Source organism: Pelophylax lessonae (genome assembly GCF_965119305.1).
Source record: "Pelophylax lessonae genome assembly, chromosome: 10".
Lineage (NCBI taxonomy): Eukaryota > Metazoa > Chordata > Amphibia > Anura > Ranidae > Pelophylax > Pelophylax lessonae.
In genome coordinates this window covers 6233216-6257637 of record NC_138777.1, presented here as the reverse complement: position 1 = coordinate 6257637, position 24422 = coordinate 6233216, and the positions used below count along the sequence as shown (strand labels likewise).

General features: G+C 43.7%; 1 protein-coding gene across 1 annotated transcript in view; it reads right to left on the bottom strand.

Annotated features, from left to right (window-relative positions):
* Window positions 1-4687: 4687 nt before the first annotated feature.
* Window positions 4688-24422, bottom strand: part of LOC309565562 (vomeronasal type-2 receptor 26-like) — a gene marked incomplete at both ends in the record, with an annotated part of 33817 nt that continues 14082 nt past the window's right edge. Inside the window, 4 exons of the mRNA XM_082270519.1 lie at window positions 4688-5619; window positions 7586-7712; window positions 10268-10495; window positions 18739-18936. Of these exons, the coding sequence (XP_082126645.1) occupies window positions 4688-5619; window positions 7586-7712; window positions 10268-10495; window positions 18739-18936 (1485 nt within the window). The remainder of the gene's footprint in view (window positions 5620-7585; window positions 7713-10267; window positions 10496-18738; window positions 18937-24422) is intronic.

The window sequence follows — 24422 nt, the reverse complement described above, 5'->3', positions numbered from 1 at the left end:
GCCCCACTGCACTGCATTGCCCAGGGCCATTTAATGCTCTCAAGATTGCACTGGCATGAGTCACTTCTGACAAGTGTTCCTGACACCAAGAGCTATAAAGGGGAGGGAGCTCCAGCTTCTGATTGACAGCCTCAGCTCTGTTCCTGTGTGCTGTGTGAAGGGGGGGGGGGTGTCCCTTCCCTCCAATCAGCTCTCACTGAGCGCTACAGAGTTTAGCTCCCCGCCCCCTGATTTCTGAAAGCTCAGACAAGCTGTATAAATTGTGCACTTTGAATGGATGTAGAGAAGAGATGGCTGCAGATCAGGGGCGTAACTACAGGGGTTGCAGGGGTTGCAATTGCAACCGGGCCCCATGCTCCAGGGGGCCTGTGCGGCTCCCCTGTACACCTGGATAGAAGGGGGGTGGGGGCAGCATGTACAGAAATCACTGTCCTCCTTTTTCCTCCTGTAGCTGCAGGAGGAAAATGGAGGAGATTGGTTCCTCTGTATGCTGCCCCCACCACTCCTCCTATCCAGTTCACTTGTGTTCTGCTGTCTCTGGGCACCTTCGTGCTCCCCTGCCCCCCACCCCCACTGTGCTCCCTTCCCCACTGTGCTCCCTCCCCTCTCCTGCCGGCTGCTGCAGGGGATGTGTCACAATAGTGAACTAGAAAGGGGTCGGTAAATATTTAATTTACCAGCTCCTTCCTTTTCTGAATGGACAGAGTCATAGTAATTGACATTGTAAAAAAATAAGATAAAATGATAAAAAAATAATACAAAATACCAAAAAATAAAAAACTACTGACACCAGTGGGTGAATTTACAGGATTGGAAAGGTCACACTTGCGAACGGGCCCTGGCATTCCACCACCGTGGGGAGGCCCCAAGATGGCGGGAAGGGGACCCACTGCAGAATTTGTGAAAGATGAGAGTAAAGGGCCCCAGGATCAGTGGGAAGAGCCCCAGGCTTGAAGGGAAGGGCCCCGGTCAGGGGTCCGGGGGGCCCTTCATGGTTTCTTGCACCGGGGCCCTGAAGGTTCTAGTTACACCTCAGCTGCAGATAAGCAGGTACAACTTATGTAGGAGAATTTGTTTCATCTCTGAGTATCACTTGAAGCTAGTCGCTTCCTTATGTACAAACCCAATTCCAAAAAAGTTGGGACACTGTACAAATTGTGAGTAAAAAAGGAATGGACTAATTTACAAATCTCATGAACTTATATTTTATTCACAATATAATATAGATAACATATCAAATGTTGAAAGTGAGACATTTTGAAATGTCATGCCAAATATTGGCTCATTTTGGATTTCATGAGAGCTACACATTCCAAAAAAGTTGGGACAGGTAGCAATAAGAGGCCGGAAAAGTTAAATGTACATATAAGGAACAGCTGGAGGACCAATTTGTAACTTATTAGGTCAATTGGCAACATGATTGGGTATAAAAAGAGCCTCTCAGAGTGGCAGTGTCTCTCAGAAGTCAAGATGGGCCGAGGATCATCAATTCCCCAATGCTGCGGCGAAAAATAGTGGAGCAATATCAGAAAGGAGTTTCCCAGAGAAAAATTGCAGAGTTTGAAGTTATCATCATCTACAGTGCATAATATCATCCAAAGATTCAGAGAATCCGGAACAATCTCTGTGTGTAAGTGTCAAGGCCGAAAAACCATTTTGGATGGCGGTGATCTTCGGGCCCTTAGACGGCACTGCATCACATACAGGAATGCTACTGTAATGGAAATCCCAACATGGGCTCAGGAATACTTCAAGAAAACATTGTCGGTGAACACAATCCACCGTGCCATTCACCGTTGCCGGCTAAAACTCTATAGGCAAAAAAAGAAGCCAAATCTAAACATGATCCAGAAGCGCAGGCGTTTTCTCTGGGCCAAGGCTCATTTATAATGGTCTGTGGTAAAGTGGAAAATTGTTCTGTGGTCAGACGAATCAAAATTTGAAGTTCTTTTTGGAAAACTGGGACGCCATGTCATCCGGACTAAAGAAGACAAGGACAACCCAAGTTGTTATCAGCGCTCAGTTCAGAAGCCTGCATCTCTGATGGTATGGGGTTGCATGAGTGCGTGTGGCATGGGCAGCTTACACATCTGGAAAGGCACCATCAATGCTGAAAGGTATATTCAAGTTCTAGAACAACATATGATCCCATCCAGACGTCGTCTCTTTCAGGGAAGACCTTGCATTTTCCAACATGACAATGCCAGACCACATACTGCATCAATTACAACATCATGGCTGCGTAGAAGAAGGATCCGGGTACTGAAATGGCCAGCCTGCAGTCCAGACCTTTCACCCATAGAAAACATTTGGCGCATCATAAAGAGGAAGATGCGACAAAGAAGACCTAAGACAGTTGAGCAACTAGAAGCCTGAACTAGACAAGAATGGGACAACATTTCTATTCCTAAACTTGGGCAACTTCTCCTCAGTCCCCAGACGTTTGCAGACTGTTATAAAAAGAAGAGGGGAGGCCACACAGTGCTAAACATGGCCTTGTCCCAACTTTTTGGAGATGTGTTGATGCCATGAAATTTAAAATCAAGTTATTTTTCCCTTAAAATTACACATTTTCTCACTTTAAACATTTGATATGTCATCTATGTTGTATTCTGAATAAAATATTGAAATTTGAAACTTCCACATCATTACATTCTGTTTTTATACACAATTTGTACAGCGTCCCAACTTTTTTGGAATCGGGTTTGTTTATGCAAGGATTTACAACCACTGTAAATCGAAAGTATTAATACCTTATGCATACTTATTCACAAATTGAACTGACTCAATCAGTAGTGATAAGCATTATAGAAGCCTATGTATAAAATAAAAAGCACGGACATAAAAATGTTGCTTGCAAAATATGTCTTTATTGTTTTCTTTTTTTTTATTATTATATTAGTTATAGTTAGTTATAAGTTATAAATTGGTTATAATAAGTAATGACTATTAAGTGGATTATTGAAAAAAAAAAAACTTAGACTACCGACATAGGTTGCAAAAAGGAACTGAGCTGACATAAACAGAAGACAGGCGTGTCTCAGCCCCAAAAATATTGTAAGGAACAAGAGAAGAAGGCCCATGGGACTTTAACGAGACACCCACAAGAATACAAAATTACATAAGTTTATTATACAAAAGGATTAAAAAAAGACAATACATAGTGTTACATATAACAAACATGGTCCTCAAAAAAAAAAAGGCATTCCACATAACTAATAAATATAAAAATACTTGTTAGTCTGTTTGAACATCGACAGTATCAATAGTCTGTGCTTGCTGAATCTCGACGCGTTTCGTGAAGACACAATTTCCGTTTCATCAGGAGAAAAAAGCACTCCTCACCATTTCAGTTTAAAAATAGATGCTGGAATTCCTAAGGGGTTTAGGCCTTTTTTTCCATCATTTGGCCCTGGAGGGTTGCCTGTCCTGTGTGTCTTGTGGGCCTGGTATCCCTCTCCCCCCAACTCCCGGTGAGACTGAACAGCACATTTCCCTTTTGGGATGAGTATAGTGGTTTTCCTTGACTTTATGTACCTTGACTTAGTCTGGATATGTAGATATTTTCAAACAGTAGGGTCCTACAAGTGGACCTCTGAGTATCTTTGAACCTACAGGTTACTGCTATATTATAAGATTATCTGTGCTTTTTCTCTTGATGAAGCAAAATTGTTTCTTCGTGAAACGCGTCAAGATTCAGCAAGCACAGACTATTGACACTGTCGATGTTCAAGCAGACTAACAAGTATTTTTTATATATATATTGGTTATGTGAAATGCCTTTTTTTGAGGACCATGTTTGTTATGTTATTCGCTTTCTGTTGTGAAGACGCGGGACGCCGCAATCGGATCTTCAGCCCTTTTATGTTGATGTGCTTGTCTGTTTCTGCAAATTTGTAAGTAGCCTTTTAATAAACCTGCTTGGATTAAGTTTTACGGGTTTACGCTTTGGTCTTTTGTTATATATCTTCCACACATATCTGCATCTATCCGGCCATTTGGACCTACTGTGGAGACCGAACCTCCTGGGTACTGTTCTTGGCGATACTGGAGCCCACCTGTTTTACCCTTACACTTATGAGGCCATTTCATTAATTTGATTGGCCATACTGTTCTGGTAAGCTGCTTTCCATTAGCTTTGCACAGTGGTGTCCCCTGCCTACACTTCCCTGTGGTTGTCACAAGAGGAGCTTTGCAAATAAGTTTTTCCTCCTTGGATGAAAATGTCACCTTTATGTATTGGGACTTTTTGTGCACGCATTTTTTTTTTTGGTCTTTTTCTTGGACTTTCATCGCTCATCAATTATATTCATTCACTTGTTATTCGTTGTTTATATGATATTCACTTATATTTATTACATTCACATGTAATTTTTATGGTTTAGCGCTACACTATTTTTTATCTTCATGTTTGTTATATGTAACACTATGTATTGTCTTTTTTTATCCTTTTGTATAATAAACGTATGTAATTTTATATTCTTGTGGTTGTCTCGTTAAAGTCCCATGGGTCTTCTTCTCTTGTTCCTTACCGACATGGGTTTCCTTTACATATAAAAATGTCTCTGCTCTTCCGAATTCAAGCTTGAAGTGGTTAATTAGCCATACCTGGAGATGTGTTGTGTTATTTTATTTAAATGGCACATTATTACTTCATCCTTATTATTATTATTTGAATTTTTAGCTTTTATCTAGACATTATGGTGATGCCAAATGCTGATTTTCTTTCAAGCAAATTTGTTCTTTTGTTACATTTTGGTCGGCATAAAAATATATAACATTTTGGAAAGAATATACAACCTAAAAGTCCAATATTAGAGATAAGTATTGCAAAGATCTCCACAGCCACCGTGTATTTCCCTTTGGTGCTCAGATAGGCCGGGATCATGGCAATCCAGACACTGCAGAACACCAGCATGCTGAAGGTGATGTATTTGGCTTCATTAAAACTGTCCGGTAATGTCCTGGCAAAAAAAGCTATAATAAAACTGACAGCAGCCAGGATCCCCATATAACCCAGGACAGAGTAGAACCCGATAACTGACCCCTCATTACACTGGATGATGATCTTTTTCTGGTATGAGTGCGTATCCAATTCCTGGAAGGGAGGAGAGATGGTCAACCAACTAACACAGATTATGACTTGGATAGAGGAACAAAGCAAGACCACGGAGTTGGAAAAGCTTCCCCCAACCAGTTTTCTCCACACACTTCCAGGTGTAGTGGCTTTGAAAGCGATAAAAACCAGGAACGTCTTGGCCAACACACAGGAGACCGCCACCGTGAAGAGGATTCCAAATGATATTTGGCGTAGTTGGCAGGTTAGATCCACCGGCCGACCCAAGAAGAGGAACACACAGAGGAATCCAAAAATGATGGAGGCCAGAAGAACAAAGCTGAGGCTTTTATTATTGGCTTTTACAACCGGTGTGTGTTGGAAGTAAATAAAAACTGCAAGTATCAAAACTGTTTTCACACAGAACAGCCCAGTCACCGATATAACCACTATAGTTATTGTTTCATTTTCATAGGAGAGAAAGTCTTCTAGTTTAGGGATACAAAAGTTCTTCATTTCATTGGACCACTCGAGATCTGAGCATTTGTAGCATTTCTCACTATCTGAAAAAAATATATATATTTTTTGTAAAACTTGTAGTAGTGTGGTTTAAATGCTAAATGACTTTCACATTTTCATGCACATTTTTTTCAGTATTTTTGCTCTTGAAAAAAACACATATATTCACCCGCACCAAGGACCACCTCTATTAGTGAAACAAAATGATTAGTGAACAAATACATTGTAAAAGTGATAAGCAGCTGCTAGGCCCCTTCCTGCTACAGAAACAAACTGAATGAAAAAAACAAGGGTAAGGTGAAACCACCTACCCCCACAGGTCTGCGCTTGTTCTACTCAAACCAAGGGTATAACAATAACCACCTATAAACAAATTATGTGCGGAAATATTTAACTCCAAAAAATAATTAATTAATTGGTGTAAATAGTGTCCCCAATGTGTAGTGGGCAATACTATTTGAAAATATCTATATTTACGTATGTGCTGATTGCTTGATGAAAATAAAAAAATATATAAAATATAAAAAAGAAAAATTAAATATACGTGATTTTGTTCTGGGTAACCCAAGGCACAAACAATGTTAATATACCAGAAAATATAACTCTTGTACTAAAAGGACAGTCCAGAAAAAATTATTATAATGAGTCCGAAAAAGGTTGGGAATTCCAGAGGGAATAATCAAAGTGTTGAGTAAATCACAGAAGGAGAGGACTGCACTGCCACCTCATGCATGGAGCGTAGACCAAGGACACCACAAGTGCTGGGGGGATGTTAAAAGAACTCACCAGATGACGTGGATCCTCTCTTGTCTTACCACAAAGGGGATCAGCCGGACTTAGGTGTTCTCCTCCACCATGGGATATTTCTGTATCTCCTGGTTTCACTTGTGCCTCCTCTCCTCCACCTTACTCCTTATTCCCAGAGGACTCAGCATGTGTAGATGTATAGGGAAAGGAATACAAAAATCCAGTAGTGTATTCCAGTAGGATTTATTGAAAAAATATATAGGTACAGAAATTCCTTAAAATTCCATTAAAAAAATCCCCCAAAAAAGGTCCAATAGGTCCAAGGGAGTGTTTGCTGAAAAATTATGTAAGCCACAGAAAGATATAAACACCTATTCAGGTGTAAACACAGTGGGGAGTGCAGGGACGCCATGCGAGCACTTCCGCCTACCGGTCACGTGGTCTACGTGCTTTCCAAAACGACGCGTTTTATCATCAGCGTGTGACATCTTCAGATTTTGGAATAATTGCATTAGACCAGCCTTTCTCAACCTCTTCAACATAGATGAACCCTTGAAAACCTTCCAGGTTCAGGGAACCCCCTCTAAAAATTGCTATATCTATACCGCATGATGCATTAGTGTCATGGTTAGTAGGAAGAAAGCTCCTAACATTTGTGGTCATTGGGAAGAATTAACTACTTCCCAGAGAATCACATACCTGTACGTCATTTTGAGGAAGTGGTTGTACCGGGGTCATGCCTGCAGCTAGTAGCATCACCACCAGTAACGTTTTTTAGAGCAGACGGTCGGCTTTCATGTGATAACAACCGATGTGGCTATTGAGCTGCTCTGCCGTTATCACAAGGAAGACTGCGGGAGGGGGGCGGACGCAGGGGCAGACTGGCAACTTTCAGCCCATGGGGCAAGTACAAACCAGAGGCCTATGCTGCAGCAACTCGGCCCCACTCTCCCTCTTCCTGTCCTTCTCCTGACCCCCATTCCAGGCTGAACCTCCGCTCCCGGAACTCTCTGCTCACCAACTGAATCCCGGTTCCTGACCCAGCCAGCAGTTGGCAGTTGGGGGGAGCTTGGACAGCTTGGTTGGGGCTGGCCGGGGGAGGAGAGGACATTAAACCGGCCTCTCAAACTGGTGTCGGTCTGAAGCCACCAACACAAGCCCAAAGCACATTTGCTTTATACACTTAACTGCAGTGATAAGCAGAAAAATATCCCACTGGTGAAGCATCTTTATAAAATCACCAAGAGTATTCAATAATAATACCGGAGATGTTGGACATTTCTCCATCTGAACAGGGTGCACAGGCATAGCAGCAGAAGCTGTAAATTCCAGATTTTGGCATCTTTCTACTACCCGGCAGACATGTTTCTGAACACTGAGATCTTGGAATCTGGTGAAGAAACCATTATGAATACAACAAGATGTAATCACATAATAATATATCCATCATAGGACTCTTTAAAAAAAAAAGTATATACGTGTAGTACACCCCCCTAAAGAGCCGTTGGTGAACTTGACCATCCTCCCGCCAGTTAGAGTGCACACAGCAAGGCACACAGGATTTCCTCTATTCTCTCTCTGGCTTGAAGGAACAGACTAGGGGTGTCTTTTTTTGTAACGGTGAACTTGGATGGGATACAGGGAGCATGGGAGACTCCAGAGCTGCACATTTTGAGGACTCTTCTCTATCTGCCTCAGCTTCACAAAAATGTCCTAAAGAGTCTCTAATGCTAACAGTTGATTAGGACTTTTTCCCAAGAGAGTCCGAAAACTGTACACAGTCACTAACTTCCAGCACCAGGGTTCTCTACTCACAAAGCCACAGGATCATTGATTGCCTCCTTCAAATATCCAATGGGCGCTCTCCAGTGAGAGAGATACGGACTCATTCTACCATAGGACAGCTGGACAACTTTCCCCCCAACTTCTTCTTTGTACTCTCCAGTGAGCTTCTCCAGACCGTAATGATCTCCAGAAGTAGGCTTTGCAAATAGGCCCCCCAGCTAAGGCTGAAGCTGGGACCTCAATGCCTTCTAGGTGGCACCTCCAATAATCATGCCCATGGGGCAGAGCCCCAGCACATGGGTCCCCCCAGCAGTACTGAACCCAGGAACTCTCTCCTGCTGCCTCAGGCCTCAGACTATTTATGGGCTCCCCCGCCACCTACTGGGTACACCTCTGGGAGTGGGTATAAGTTTGGAGGGAACGCATGACGCAGCGTCTTTGGCGGGAAGCAGAGTCCCAGGAGGGAGAGTACGGCTGTCTCACCTCCTGTCAGAAGGTGTCTCAGGCGGCTTGCCTGAGAGTGCAGAGAGAGAGAGAGCTGAGCTGAGTGGCAGAAGGGATCCAGTGTGCTGATGACCAGTGGAGCGAGAGGGGTCCAGTTTCAGGAAAGCCTTCCAAGGTTGTGAGTATTGTGGACTGCCCCTGGGGTCTGCCTAGTGTAGAGCGGACCACTCCAGAGAAGGTCCAGGGGAGTCAGCTAGCAGTAAAAGGGGGTGCCTAGCCAGAGGACCCTGAAGTATTAATGGGTGTGCCTAGTCAGAGGACCCTGAAGTGTGAAGGGACGCCAGCAGTTGAGTATACAGTGTACAGCGTTAAGAGTTGCAGCAGCACAAGCAGTTACAAGGAGCTACCTCGGTCAGTGAAGGGCTGGAGGGAGTTGTTCATTGGACTTCAGAGCTAAACAGAGTGTCAGGAGTCAATTGTATTACAGTCCTGGATCTTCTGAGTTAACAAACACATTAAAGTCAGAGTTCTAGCACTTTTGAACAGTTTAAGTATCTGCAAGCTCCAGGAAGTGTTGGCTGGCATTCTGCTGACGTCAAGACAGCGCCGACAAGCATTTTTCTGTACAGTGTCCCAGTTAAACCTAGTTGAGCCACAGGAGTATCCCACTCATTCCCTTCTCCCATCCCCATTATACAATAAACAAAACAAACCAAAGATGCCGGAATGGTCATTGTCTCAGTTCTCACATCTGGGTTCACTAATTATGTGTGTTGGAAGTGTTACCGGTGACAATGGCAGACCCACATCAGGCCCAATGCCTGGAAATATTGCTACACATGTGTCCATATGTGATTCACTTGGTCTAAGGGAGTGTCCCCACTGTATCCAATAGGGGAGCCTGTTGAACAGTGGAGGAAACCTGGCCAGTGGCGAACAGGCTTTTGTGGCAGCTCCAGTGGGAGGGCACTACCGCAGTGCATCCTGGGATTGACCATAAAAGCCAAGGGCACATGTGACAGGGTGGTCTTTGGCGGGAAGCAGAGTCCCAGGAGGAGGGTGACGGCTGTCTCTGCTCCTGCAGTCTGAGGAAGGTGGTCACTGGCAGTCCGCCTAATGTGCCAGGTGTGGAGCTGAGCCTGAAGGATCCTGGAAAGCTGACAGTGGAGATGCTGGCAGAGTCACCTGGGAAAAACAGTGTCCGTGAGTACCAGGGGGCTTGCCAAGGGGTCTGCCTAGGAAGGGGGACCACTCCAGTGAAGTCAGAGGATAGAAGGTCAGCCCACACAGTATGCAAGAGTAAAGGGAGTGCCAAGTAGAACCCTGAAGGGTATGGGGTAAAGGGGGTGCCAAGCGGGGCCCTGAAGAGTAATTCACTACACAGTTTGCTTATCAAGCACTTCATCTCAGTGGCAAGGTGAAGCAGCGGCCTTGCCACACTCAGCATAGTTAGAAGTCCTAAAATTGTGCATAGTTCATCCAGCTGGAGTATCCCACTCATCCCTTCTCCTATCCAAGTTCTAAAATAAACCACAAAAACCAAATCCCCTGGATTGTTTTCTGACTGAGCCAAACACTTAAAGTACCTTGAATTACTAAGTTGTTGCTATGGGTAACCAAGGGTAATCCGCATCATGCAGCTCCCATGGGAGTAGTGCTACACACACATATTAACCTTCACTAATAAATATACAGTATATATATATATTTTCCTACCTCTCTCTTGTTGTGTTTCCAAATGATATGTTTCACATTTATAGGAAACTGGTTATCGCCTTCTTTCCAAGGGTCAAAGTGGCCAACACAGTTAATCACAATGCTGCCATTGCTAAGGATAATCCAATTTTTAATGATATAATATGTAACAAATTCATTGTCTTTATTATAAAAGCGAAGGATGTTTCTTTCCCTTCTATATGTAAGTTTCTTCAAAGACCGATGTAACTTTAAATTGAAATAAAACATGAAAAACATACATTTGTCACATGTTTAGGTAACAAAAATAGAAAAATACATCTTAATGCCCTTTTTTGACAATTTTTTTTGTAGGAAAAGGATTTGAAAATGTTGTTATTCTTTATAGTTCAGATGGAGTTACTGCATTTAAGGCCCATACACAGGATCAGAAAATTGTACAAAAAAATCGCATTTTCGAAGCGATCGTATGATAATCTGATTGTTAGTACACAGCTTTCCTCCGAAATTATCCGAAGGGGCAAATGCGAAAATTTTTCTCATATGATCTGGTATCTGGTATTTTTGCTTTTGTCCCTTTGGATAATTTTCCTTTAACCACCTTAAGACCGGAGGATTTTCCTGCTTAATGTCCAGGCCACTTTTTTCAACTTGGCACTGCGCGACTTTAACTAACAATTGCGCGGTCATGCAATGCTGTACCCAAACAAAATTTATGTCCTTTTTTTCCCACAAACAGAGCTTTCTTTTGGTGGTATTTGATCACCTCTGTGCTTTTCATTTTTTGCGATATTAATAAAAAAAATAGCGAAAATTTTGCAAAAAAATTGACATTTTCTACTTTGACAGTTAAAAAATATCCAATATATTCAATTTTTGTCATATATTTAGGCCAAAATGTATTTAGCTACATGTCTTTGAAAAAACAATTCTCAATGAGCGTATTTTTAATCACTTTAAGACCGGAAGATTTTACCCCATTCCTGACCAGGCCATATTTTGCGATTCGGCACTGCGTTACTTTAACAGACAATTGCGCGGTCGTGCAACACTGTACCCAAACAAAATTGATGTCCTTTTTTTCCCACAAATAGAGCTTTCTTTTGGTGGTGATTGATCACCTGTGCGATTTTTATTTTTTGCGCTATAAACAAAAAAAAGAGTGATAATTCTGAAAAAAAATATATATATTTTCACATTCTCCTATATAACATTCCAAAAAAAAATTAAAAAATCAAATTTTTTCATCATTTTAGGCCAATTTTGTATTCTGCTACATATTTTTGGTAAAACAAAACTCCAATAAGCGTATTTTGATTGGTTTGCGCAAAAGTTATCGCGTCTACAAACTAGGAGAAAGATTTATGTCATTTTTATTCATTATTTTTTACTAGTAATGGCGGCGATCAGCGATTTTTAGTGGGACTGCGACATTGCGGCGGACAGATCGGACCCCTGACTGACATTTTTGACATTTTTGGGGGGGACCAGTGACATTACTACAGTAATCAGTGCTAAAACATATGCACTGTTACTGTAAAAATGACACTGGCAGGGAAGGGGTTAACCCAGGGGCGATCAAAGGCTTAGGTGTGAGCCTAGGGGGGCTTTCTAACTCTGAGGGGGGATGGGCTTGTAAAATCAATACAGAGATCTGTGTTCCTAAATAGGAGGAGCTCTGTGTTGATTCCTGAGAGAACAACAGTCTGCTGTCTTTACAACAGCAGACCGCCGTTCTCTCTTCACGGGGAGCGATCGCGGCCGCCGGCCCCGTGAATCGGCCTCCATGCTGGCAAGAGGATCGCTCCTGTGGACCACCGTACAGGTCATCTGTTTTATTTGGGTACAGCATTGCACGACCGTGCAATTGTCAGTTAAAGTAACGCAGTGCCGAATGGCACAAAATGGCCTGGTCATGAAGGGGGGTAAAACCTTTCATAGCTAAGGTGGTTAATCTGAGAAAATTGACCATTTTTAACGTCTAAAAATTAATGGCAGCAACATGTCTCAAAAAAGTGGGGTGAGGGCCAGGGCCGGTGCTTCCACTAGGCAAACTAGGCAGCCGCCTAGGGCACATTCCCACCTAGGGGCGCAGCCAGGAGTCGGCACTCTCTCTCCATCATGAATGATTATTGTGAGCTGAGGGGAGAGGTGGTGTTAGGGGCGGAAGAAGGGACAGAGAAAGATGCCAGGTGTCTTGGGCAGTGGCGGAACTATCAGGCCCTGGCTTTCCACCACTGTTGGAGGGGCCCCAAGAGGCAGGAATGGAGCCCACCAGAGTGCTGCCTGCATGATGATCCTCTTCAGCTGGAGCTGAACGGCCTTAACCCCAGGCAGGAAGTGACTCTCTGCACTGAGCTGGTAGGCAGCCGTTCATTTCCCTGGGTTGGTATTAAGCAGGGAGCGGAGGAGAGCTGAACCTGAGCCGAAGCTCGGCACTGGAGGGCGGAACCTTTATTGGGGCAGAAGCGACGAGGCACCGGAATGGTCTGAGGAGGTTGGTGATGAAGGACATGCGGACATGCGGAGCTCTCTGACTGCTGCTTTTCCCTCCACCAGGAGCCGGTTGGAGCTGTGGTGAGCACTGTGGTCCAGGAGAGGAGCGTCCTGGGAGAAGGAATTAGCAGGATCACTGTGAAGGAGGGCAGAGTGGAGGCCACTCTCTTAATACCACCCAGTTAGTGTCCCCAGAACAGGGGATCGGGGTCCCGGGGTGTTATATGGAGCATCCCTGGTATGAAAGGGAATCGGGGTCAACAGGTGTGCCATGGGGAATCAGAGTCACCAGGTGTGACATGGAGGATAGGGGTCACCGGGTGTAACAGGAGTTCGGGGTCCCTGGGTGTGCCATGGGGGATTGAGGTCCCCAAGTGTGACATGGAGGAACATCAGGGTCCCCAGGTGTGACATGGAGGAACATCAGGGTCCCCAACTGTGACATGGAAAAACGTCAGGGTCTGACATAGAGGAACATCAGGGTCAGTGGGTATGACGGCATGACATGGAGGAATAAGGGTGTGACATGTAAAAACATCAAAGTCCCTGGTGTGACACGGAGGGACATTAGGGTCCCCGGGTGTGACATGGAGGAATATGGGGGGTCACTGGGTATGAAAGCATAACATGGAGGAACCATCGCATCAGGGTCACTGGGTATGACATAGAGGAGTTTTTAACCCCTTCCCCTTTTTTTTTTTTGGGGGGGGGGGGGGCGCAAGCAGCTGGTCTTGCCTAGGGCGTAAAATAGTCTAGCACCGGCCCTGGTGAGGGCCATGATTAGCACAATACATCATCCACTCTTCTTTTATCAACACTATGTACACATCTGGGAACTGAAGAGATCAGTTGCTGGCAGGGCCGCTGATAGACCACCAGTCCTCCTGTAGGGGGCCCGGGCACACAGGGGGGCCCCGACAGCATGTAGAATCAGTGTGGTTGGGCGGAGGGGCAATTACAGAAGGAAGCCCTGTGTGGCTCTCTGCAGGCAGCAGCTGAAAGACAGTTTCTCCCCTCTCCAGCCAGCTTTCAGCTGCTGCAGGGAGAGACACAGACACAGGGCATCGTTCCTGTAATTGCTGCTCTGACACCAATCCACCCTCCCTGTTTTGTCTACTTCTGATCCACTCCCTCCCCGTGTGCCCCTTTTTCACTGAGAAAAAAACATTCCCCTCTGGGTGATCTCTGTACATTACAAGGATTATAACAAACTTTGTTGCAGATTCCTATCTTTTGTTATTCTGACGAAATCCCTGTTTGTTCCTCTGTGCTCAGTGGGTCTAATGGGAGTGGTTTCATAATTATCTATCAGCTGTGGCAGCTGCAGGGCTCTAATGAGGAAATCTGCTGGGCCTGCATCCCTTTAGACGTGTTCCTATTGGGAGAATCTCACCAAAAATAACATTTTTGTTGCAGGGGATGCCTGAAATCTGACTTGTATCTTAGTGCAGACTTCTGGGAAAATTGGTGAGCCAATCACACAAGCAGGAAACGTTTATGGGGGTGTGGTCAGTATACATTCTCTATGATAGCCATATTGTATTGCATTTTACAGGAAATTAGAGGGCTGAAGATTGAAAAGGAAAGGATATTTTTAATAACATTCAATTACAATATGATTTGCATTGCAATTGTATACACTATATTATTTTTTCTTTATTTGCTATTTTTTTTTCCCACCAAAGTGGAGTTACCCTTTAAATATTTTCAATTGATGAAAGGTTTGGACTGCCGGCAGGCCAGTTAACCCCCCAGAATTTTTTTACTAGTAAGCCATGTTGTTGTCATAGATGCAGTATGCAATTTAGCATTGTTCTGCTACAATAGGCAAGGCCTTCCCTAAAAAAAGACATCCCCCCCACCATACCATTAGAGATGCTTTTGAACTGGGCGCTAATAACAAGCTGGAAGGTCCCCCTCCACTTTAGTCGTGAGGAAGCAGAACCCGTGGTTGTCAAAAATAATGTCACATTTCCATTTGTCTGACCACAGAACAGTTTTCCACTTTGCAACAGACCATTTTAAATGAGCTTTGGACCAGATCTGGATCATGTTAATATATGCCAGTGGTCTCCAAACTGCAGCCCAGGGGCCAGATGCGGCCATTTGCTTGCCTTTATCTGACCCATGGGCACCAACAATGGGTCACCATTCCTTCCACTGGCACCAAAGTTGGGGCACTATTTCTTTCCTTGATATTGATTTGCACTATTCTTCCCCCTAATACAAGGGACTATTCCTCAGAATGACTTCCAAAAAGGAGAACCATTCCTTCCACTGACACCAATGATGGGGCACCATTCCCTCCACTGACACCAATGATGGGACACTATTCCTCCCACTGACACAAATGATGGGGCACTATACCTCCCACTGACACCAATGATGGGGCACTATTCCTCCCACTGATACCAATGATGGGACACTATTCTTCCCACTGACACCAATGATGAGGCATCATTCCTTCCACTGACCCCAATGATGGGACACTATTCCTCCCACTGACACAAATGATAGGGCACTATACCTCCCACTGACACCAATGATGGGGCACTATTCCTCCCACTGATAGCAATGATGGAACACTATTCCTCCCACTGACACCAATGATGAGGCATCATTCCTTCCACTGACCCCAATGATGGGACACTATTCCTTCCACTGACTCCAATGATGGGACACTATACCTCCCACTGACACCAATGATGGGGCACTATTCCTCCCACCGATACAAATGATGGGACACTATTCCTTCCACTGACCCCGATGATGGGACACTATTCCTCCCACTGACACCAATGGTGGGCCACTATTCCTCCCACTGACACCAATGGTGGGCCACTATTCCTCCCACTGACACCAATGATGGGGCACTATTACTCCCACTGATACCAATGATGGGGCACTATTCCTCCCACTGACACCAATGATGGGGCACTATTCCCCCCACTGACACCAATGATGGGGCACTATTCCTCCCACTGACATCAATGATGGGGCACCATTCCTTCCACTGACACCAATGATGGGACACTATTCCTCCCACTGACACCATTGGTGTCCTCCCACTGACACCAATGATGGGGCACTATTCCTCCCACTGACACCAATGATGGGGCACAATTTCTTTCCTTATTGATTTGCACTGTTTCTCCCTCTAACACAAAGGACTATTCCTCAGACTGACTTCAACAATGGAGCACCATTAATACAGTACATGATGTACACCTCAGGATGATCTTCTAGTGAAAATAATTCATTCACAGATTTAAATATTGCATGTTTGTGAACTGAAATTTTCAGTGAAAATAACTCCTGACGACCCCCGATGATGTCAGATGCACACTGGCGAAATGCATAGAATGGGATCAACGTGACACGGCACTTCTGCTATCTTGGAATGCAGGTGGAGTGCAAACCAGCGTTCCCAGTTTGTTTTGAATGCTGTGCTAATTGTAAGTGTGTTTTTAACTTTTTAAATAAAATATTTGGACTTACTGCACTGTGACACTCGGTTCACACTGGGGCGACCTGTGAGGCGACCTGGTCGCCTCACAGGTCGCCGCAGGTCGCCTCCCATAGGGAAGCTGCGGACCCGTTCTGATAGGAGCGACACAAGTCGCTCCGACTCAGAAAAAGGGTCCGGAGCTTCTTTGGGGCGACCAGGAGGCGACCGCCATAGACTTCAATGTTACGAAGTCCGTGGCGGCCGCTCCGAGGTAGCGGCGCGCTGCTCGCACCGCGACCTCGGAGGTCGCGGTGCGAAGTAGCGTCGCCCCAGTGTGAATGGGGGCTGAGAGGCTTCTCTTTTACCTCTCCTTCTGGACATGGTCTGGCATGAGGCTTTATAAGTGCAAAAGCGCGGCCATCGATGGCCTAGCCTGAGATGCTCCTCTGAATACCGCAAGCGGAATCATCAGATACCCTATGCTGTTTTTGACTTCCTGTAATAAGGGTCAAAAAGTTCTGGTGAGTGGGCTGTGTGCTTGTTGGTGAAGAGGAGACACTAATGGTCACTGTCGGAGTGGTATCACTGATGTGTTGTTGAATTCACCTGGAATTAAAAGGACATTGTATATATATTGTCTAAGATGGACTCATTGAAATTCTAAGCACTTATTTTTATTTTTATTAATTTTAATTTGTAAAAGTGAGAGCGTGGTTAAATAATACTTTTTTTTATAAAGGTAGTGCAAATAACACCAATGCAATTGCGTCCAGGATTAGAATAGTGTGAATAAATAAATACAATAAATACAATTATATTAATAAATAAATATGTAAGTATACACATATGAATACAAATATAAATTTATATATAGATATATAAATAAATTACCATATTGAGCGACCCGTCTAAAAGCAACTTGGCTTAACCACTTCCTTACCGGGCGATTTCTGGCACTCCGCTCCTACATGTAAAAATCATAATTTTTTTGCTAGAAAATTACTCGGAACCCCCAAATATTATATATTTTATTTTTAGCAGAGACCCTAATGAATAAAATCATTAAAAACTCATAAAACTTTTTATGTCACATGGTATTTGTGCAGAAATTTTTTTTAAACGCGTTTTTGGGGAAAAAAACTGTTTTGTGAATTTAAAAAAAACAAAACAATAATGTTAGCCCAATTTTTTGTATAATGTGAAAGATGATGTAACGCCGAGTTACAAGTAAATAAATACCTAACATGTCATGCTTTAAAATTGCGCACACTCGTGGAATGACGCCGGTACTTAAAAATCTCTATAGGTGACGCTTTAAAAATTTTTACTGATTACCAGTTTAGGGTTACAGTGGAGGTCTTGGGCTGGAATTGTTGCTCCCTCTCTAACGTTCATGGCGATACCTCACATGTATGGATTAAACGCTGTTTACATATGGGGCATGTGACGTACGCATGCGTTCGCTTCTGCGTGAGAGCACACGGGGACGGGGGCACTTTACATTTTTTTTTATTGCTTATTTTATTTTTATTTTTTATTTTTACACTTTCCCTTAATTTATTTTTTTTAATCACTTTTACTCCTATTACAAGGAATGTAAACATCCCTTGTAATAGGAATAAGTGAATGACAGGTCCTCTTTATGGGGAGATCTGGGGTCAATAAGAACTCAGATCTCTCCTACAGGCTAGAAAGCCTGAAAAAAAACAAAAAAACGATCTTGGCTATTCAGCCGAGATTGCGGCAGTATTGAAAACTGCCAGGCCAGGTGTGACGTCATCACGTCACGCCCGGGCCTCCGAGAGTCATAGAGACATAGAGGAAGTGGTTAAACTTATGTGAAAAAAAAATACTTTTTGTTACACCAATTAAAAAAGGGATCAATTTTTTTTTCAAAATACATTGTTTTTGGGGGAAAAAATGTATTTACTTGATTCTTAATAGTAGAAAACAGAATGTTCTTCCCTTTCAAAGTTTGACCGAGAAGTAATAATTCATTTAGGGCACTGGCCATGGTGTAGACAGAGACATATACTTGAGGGAAGAGTCCAGATTGGTTAAAACTAGTAATTAATGTGACTGGTTCTTTCCCAGTGCAGTTATGAAACGATCGGTTGTAATAACGTCCATAAAATAGATTCTTCACTGGGTCATTGGACAAGCAATTCTTGAAGGCCATCCAGAGGTTTTCAAGTAACATGTCGTTTGGATATTTTATACGCGTAAAGTTGTTTAAAAAATCTGACATGTCTGGGACTTCTAAATTCATGACATCAAGCGCCAAGCTCCCGTTAAATATTTTTCTGTAATAGCTTATAAGAAAACTCTGAGCTGCCCAAGATGGTTGAAGGATCAAGGTTCGGTCACTTAAATAAATGTTCAAGATGTTTAAAAAAAAATTCATTGGGTGGGAATTTGAACCACAAATTATAATAACATGGGCTGATGATTTTGTAATTATTTCAATTTTTTTTTCAATAAATCCACTCTCTCTAAAAAGCTCAAGGTCGATCTTTATATTGAATGCAATGCAGATCCCTTCACTTGCCATAATATTGTTCAACTCCTGAAATTCCTTTTCTCCGCTGTCGTCATTTGAGGCCAGAACTCCAACCCAAGTCCAGCCCAAGAGTTTCATCAGATTAGAGAGAATTGAATAGATGGTTCGGTAATTTTGGACAGCTCGGAAGAAATTTGGATACAGTTCCCTGTTGCTTAACTCGTAACTTGTAGAACCATAACTGATCTACGGAGTGGAAAAAAAAGGCATTAAATGGCTTTTCTGAAGACGTCACACTGATGACGAAACACGTCAAGATGGGACACACGCTGTGACGTACTTCATTGTAGGTGGAACGCACGCCGCCACTCTGTTGGTTTCTGGCTTATACTGCTCCCACTGTTTAGTGTGGGAGTCCGCACGGGAGAGAGTTTTTAATGGTTTATGCTTAGCCCCCCCCCCCTTATGGGCTCTAAATAAAGGCTACCATACATTTTTATGCTATGTGGAGTCTGTTCTCTGTTTTTGTTTCCTATCTTCTGTATTCATTTTGGAGTTCTTACCCACTGTGAGGAAGGGGGACTAAAGGGGTGGGTGGAGATTACATCCTGGTCAAGGACACATCAAAGCTTCCTTTGATCCTATTGCCATATGGTAAAGAGGATAGAATGAACTGGGAGTCACCACAGAGTGGCACTGTGGACACTACTAGGGTAAACTGCACCTCATCCTAAATTACATGGAACGAGTGAAAAATAGATGGACTTTAGTGGCACAACATAACCTTACAAAACAATAATTGCTTAAAAATAATGCTTTATTAAAAATTCATTAAAACAAATTAAACAAATATTCATTACAACAAATTAAATTAAAAAAAACAGAACTCCCTCAAATACTAAGCCCAGCACCAAGATGGACCATAAAACCTGGATATAGAGTATCCTACTCCAAAGGAAAATTGTGCTGTAATTGTCTAAAAGCCATAAATGTAGGAAAAGTAGGGGTGGCAAGTACCCAAGTGGTGGGTCAAACTCAGGGAAGGATTGGGCCAGGGGGCAGGGGTGCAATTACTCCCTGGGCCGCTCTGATGCCTCGTAAAAAAAGCTGCACCCCTTTCTGCTACAGACATGCCTAAAGGATTCCTGGTGAAGAGAAGTAAAAAGACCCTGTGCTGACCTACTGGGTGCGGGTTGAAGACAAGGACAGAACCCAGGCCTCCTCCCCCCACAGCATGGATGGTGTAAACTGTGTCTGAGCAGAGGCCAGTTTAATGCCCCACTGGAGACTCTCCTCCTCGAAAACCGGGATTCAGTTGGTGAGTAGAGAGTACCAGGAGCGAAGCTTCAGCCTGGAATGGGGGTCAGGAGAAGGACAGGAAGAGGGAGAGGGGGGGCCAATTCATTGCACCATGGGCCTCTGGTTTGTACTTGCCCCATGGGCTGAAAGTTGCCAGTCTGCCCCTGGTCCAAATGGTTTTTAGTAAAAAAGGAAAATATAACTGCGCTAACTAATAAAACACAGCAGCAACTTAAATTGTGACAAGCAAAAGTAAGTATGTAAAGGGCTAAGTTGCGCTAGTAAGTACTAAATCGACAAATAATCATCAGATAAAGCACAATATTGATAGTCCACAATGATAACAAGTCTGTATCCAAATGGCAGGCACAGTCCAAATTTCAAAATTCCAGTATCAGATGAATAAACCAACGTTCATATCTCCTTACCAGAAAGTGGAATGGAGTTCGCACAAAAACTCAAATCAGATCAGTTCACCCAGCCTCCAATCGGTATGTTCAGATATTCCTCACATCCACAGGTGATAGTCATATATGGAAGAAAAATTGAAACTCCATAGCATAATACTGTTAAATATTAATGGATCACCCTGAGGAGTGCACACCATCACCAGAAGGCTAATAGTATAAAGCACCAGCACCCTTAAGTCCCAAATGCTTACCAGATGGTAAATATTTTGTAATAAGGAATGGAAGTGACACACAGAGACCTCTCCCGACACCACTGCCTCTTACCAGGTTTTAGTAGGTTTAAGCCAAACAGTCCGTCGTTTGGTCCTCGGAGCCAATAACTCTAAAGATCACTCCAAAGCAAGATAGGGTTCACCCTCAAACACAGATGGAATTGGGTCGACCAGCCTCAGATGAAAGTGCTCAGGTTCGCCTCACATCAATCAATGGTTAGTCATATGTGGGAAAAATAAACTCCATAGCATAATACTGTTATTGCTTGAAAGTCACCCTAAGAGGTGCACACCATCACCAGAGTCCCCAGGCAGAGCACCAACACCCCTATGCACCAAATGCTTACCAGATAGATAAAGCCTTAAGTGAAAAAAGAGGGAATATACACAGAGGACCTCTCCCAGCACCACTGCCGCTTACCAGACTGCAATGGGTTAAAGCCACTCTCTCCAAAAGCCAATCCTTGGAGCAGGTATCACCGGGAGGATATTCTTAAACTGGCTCAATCGTGTCTCTGTTTCTCCTGGATACAGACGAGAGATTATCGATGAAAAAGCTGTGGCTGTAATCTCATATAAATCCGCTGTGGGGCGCTGAGACGGCAGCGAAATAAACACTCCCTCTCCTTGGCAGTCTACAGGAAAGACTGTAGACTGCCAAGGAGAGGGAGTGTTTATTTCGCTGCCGTCTCAGCGCCCCACAGCGGATTTATATGAGATTACAGCCACAGCTTTTTCATCGATAATCTCTCGTCTGTATCCAGGAGAAACAGAGACACGATTGAGCCAGTTTAAGAATATCCTCCCGGTGATACCTGCTCCAAGGATTGGTTTTGGAGAGAGTGGCTTTAACCCATTGCAGTCTGGTAAGCGGCAGTGGTGCTGGGAGAGGTCCTCTGTGTATATTCCCTCTTTTTTCACTTAAGGCTTTATCTATCTGGTAAGCATTTGGTGCATAGGGGTGTTGGTGCTCTGCCTGGGGACTCTGGTGATGGTGTGCACCTCTTAGGGTGACTTTCAAGCAATAACAGTATTATGCTATGGAGTTTATTTTTCCCACATATGACTAACCATTGATTGATGTGAGGCGAACCTGAGCACTTTCATCTGAGGCTGGTCGACCCAATTCCATCTGTGTTTGAGGGTGAACCCTATCTTGCTTTGGAGTGATCTTTAGAGTTATTGGCTCCGAGGACCGGACGACGGACTGTTTGGCTTGAACCTACTAAAATCTGGTAAGAGGCAGTGGTGTCGGGAGAGGTCTCTGTGTGTCACTTCCATTCCTTACTTATTACAAAATATTTACCATCTGGTAAGCATTTGGGACTTAAGGGTGCTGGTGCTTTATACTATTAGCCTTCTGGTGACGGTGTGCACTCCTCAGGGTGATCCATTAATATTTAACAGTATTATGCTATGGAGTTTCAATTTTTCTTCCATATATGACTATCACCTGTGGATGTGAGGAATATCTGAACATACCGATTGGAGGCTGGGTGAACTGATCTGATTTGAGTTTTTGTGCGAACTCCATTCCGCTTTCTGGTAAGGAGATATGAACGTTGGTTTATTCATCTGATCCTGGAATTTTGAAATTTGGACTGTGCCTGCCATTTGGATACAGACTTGTTATCATTGTGGACTATCAATATTGTGCTTTATCTGATGATTATTTGTCGATTTAGTACTTACTAGCGCAACTTAGCCAAATGGTTGTTAGTTGATCTAGCTCAATATATTTCGTGTTCGTTCGCGCTTCTTCAGGAGCATATTATCGTGGAGCTGAGCATTACTTCTACGAATAGAAGGGGAGACTGACAAGTCGCCCCAGTGGGAACCGGCTCTTAGTAAAATGAAAGAAGGATATTTTTTTAAAACCAAGGGAAGTCCTCTCAGGGCCAAACTGCAGCAATCCAGGAAGAGAAGCTACATGCAGCATATAGAGCTACAACAGCAGCAGAGCCAGTATGACTGCATGGGAATATTCCAAAATGATGTCAGATGCCGAGGGTGTGGCTATACGTTTGAAGACAGTAACACCCCCCTTTCCATGCACCCGGCATCTGACGTCATCCTGGAATATTTCCATGCTGTCAAACTGGCTCTGGTGTTGCTGTAGCTCTATTTGCTGCAGGCAGCTTCTCTCTACACCTCCCTCCATTGCTGTAGTTCAGTCTGGGTTCCTGGGAGGACTTCCCTTGGTTTTAACCACTTGCCGATCGCCGCACGACTATTTACTGCGGCAGTCAGCCCCCTACAGGCAAAGCGACGTAGACCTACGTCGCTCGCCCACGAGCCTGTAAGGGGCAAGCGCGCCGGCGGCGGCACGCTCCCGCCCCCACTCGTACCCTGCTGAGCCAGCGCGTGTGACCGGTGGCTCCGATGTCCGCCGGCCACTCACGATCTCCCGCAGGAGAGGGAGAAAGACAGACGGCTGATGTAAACACAACCAACTGTCATTCTCCCTGAAGTAGGCACAGAGGCCATGCGATCCTGCTATGTAGGATCGTATGTCTCTGTGGTTACTTCACTAGCCATGCCCCCTAACAGTTAGAATCACACCCCTAGGGACACACTTAACCCCTTGATCACCAATAAAGTTAACCCCTTCCCTGCCAGTGTCATTATTACAGTAACAGTGCATATTTATAGCACTGATTACTATAGAAATGTCACTGGTACCCCCAAAAGTATCAAAAATGTCAGTCAAGGGTCCGATCTGTCCGCCGCAATGTCGCAGTCCTGCAAAAAAATTTGCAGATCGCCGCCATTACTAGTTAAAAAAACAAAACAATAAAAATTACATAAATCTTTCCCGTAGTTAGTAAACGCAATAACTTTTGCACAAACCAATCAAAATACGCTTATTGTGATTTTTTTTTACCAAAAATATGTAGCAGAAAACAAATTGGCCTAAAATGTTCAAAATTTAGATTTTTACATTTTTTTTTGAGAATTTCATATAAAAAAAAAAATGTGAAAAATATTGTTATTTTTTCAAAATTGTCGTTCTTTTTTTTGTTTATAGCGCAAAAAATAAAAATCACACAGGTGATCAAATACCACAAAAGGAAAGCTCTGTTTGTGGGATAAAAAGGACGTCAATTTCATTTGGGTACAGCGTCGCACGACCATGCAATTGTCCGTTAAAGTCACGCAGTGCCGAATCGCAAAATAGGGCCTGGTCTTTGAGCAGCCAAATCCTCCGGGGTTACAGTGGTTAAGATATGCCTTATACGTCTTAGTAATTGTGAGTGCATTTTTCACTGTTTTAAATTATAAATGCTAACTAGCTCCACTTAGACGCGCCCTCTGGTGTCCATTTTAACACATGTAGCCAATGTTTCACCAGCGGCCAGACTGTTACAGATTGTGGAGCGGATTACATTTTTCTTGTGCACACATTCCTGGAGTTCGGGATTAAATATAAATGCCAGGCAGATATAAAACATAAACCCTGATGAATGCAGGTATGTATTTAGCAGAAATGATTATCTTTAAATGCAACTAGTTTACCTAAGATTGACTTAGTATAAGCCTCTTACAATCTGCTGTACAGCTGGGCTCAGACTGGAAAAGGGAGGAGTAACCAGGGTCGCTGATGGGGGGGGGGGGGCACCAGCCCTCCTGTAGGGGACCTGGGCACACAGAGGGGCCCCAACAGCACAGGAAATCGGTGCGGTTGGGTTGAGGGGCAATTAAAACAATTACTGCTTCAGAGAGCCCTGTGCAGCTGAAAGCCAGTTTCTCC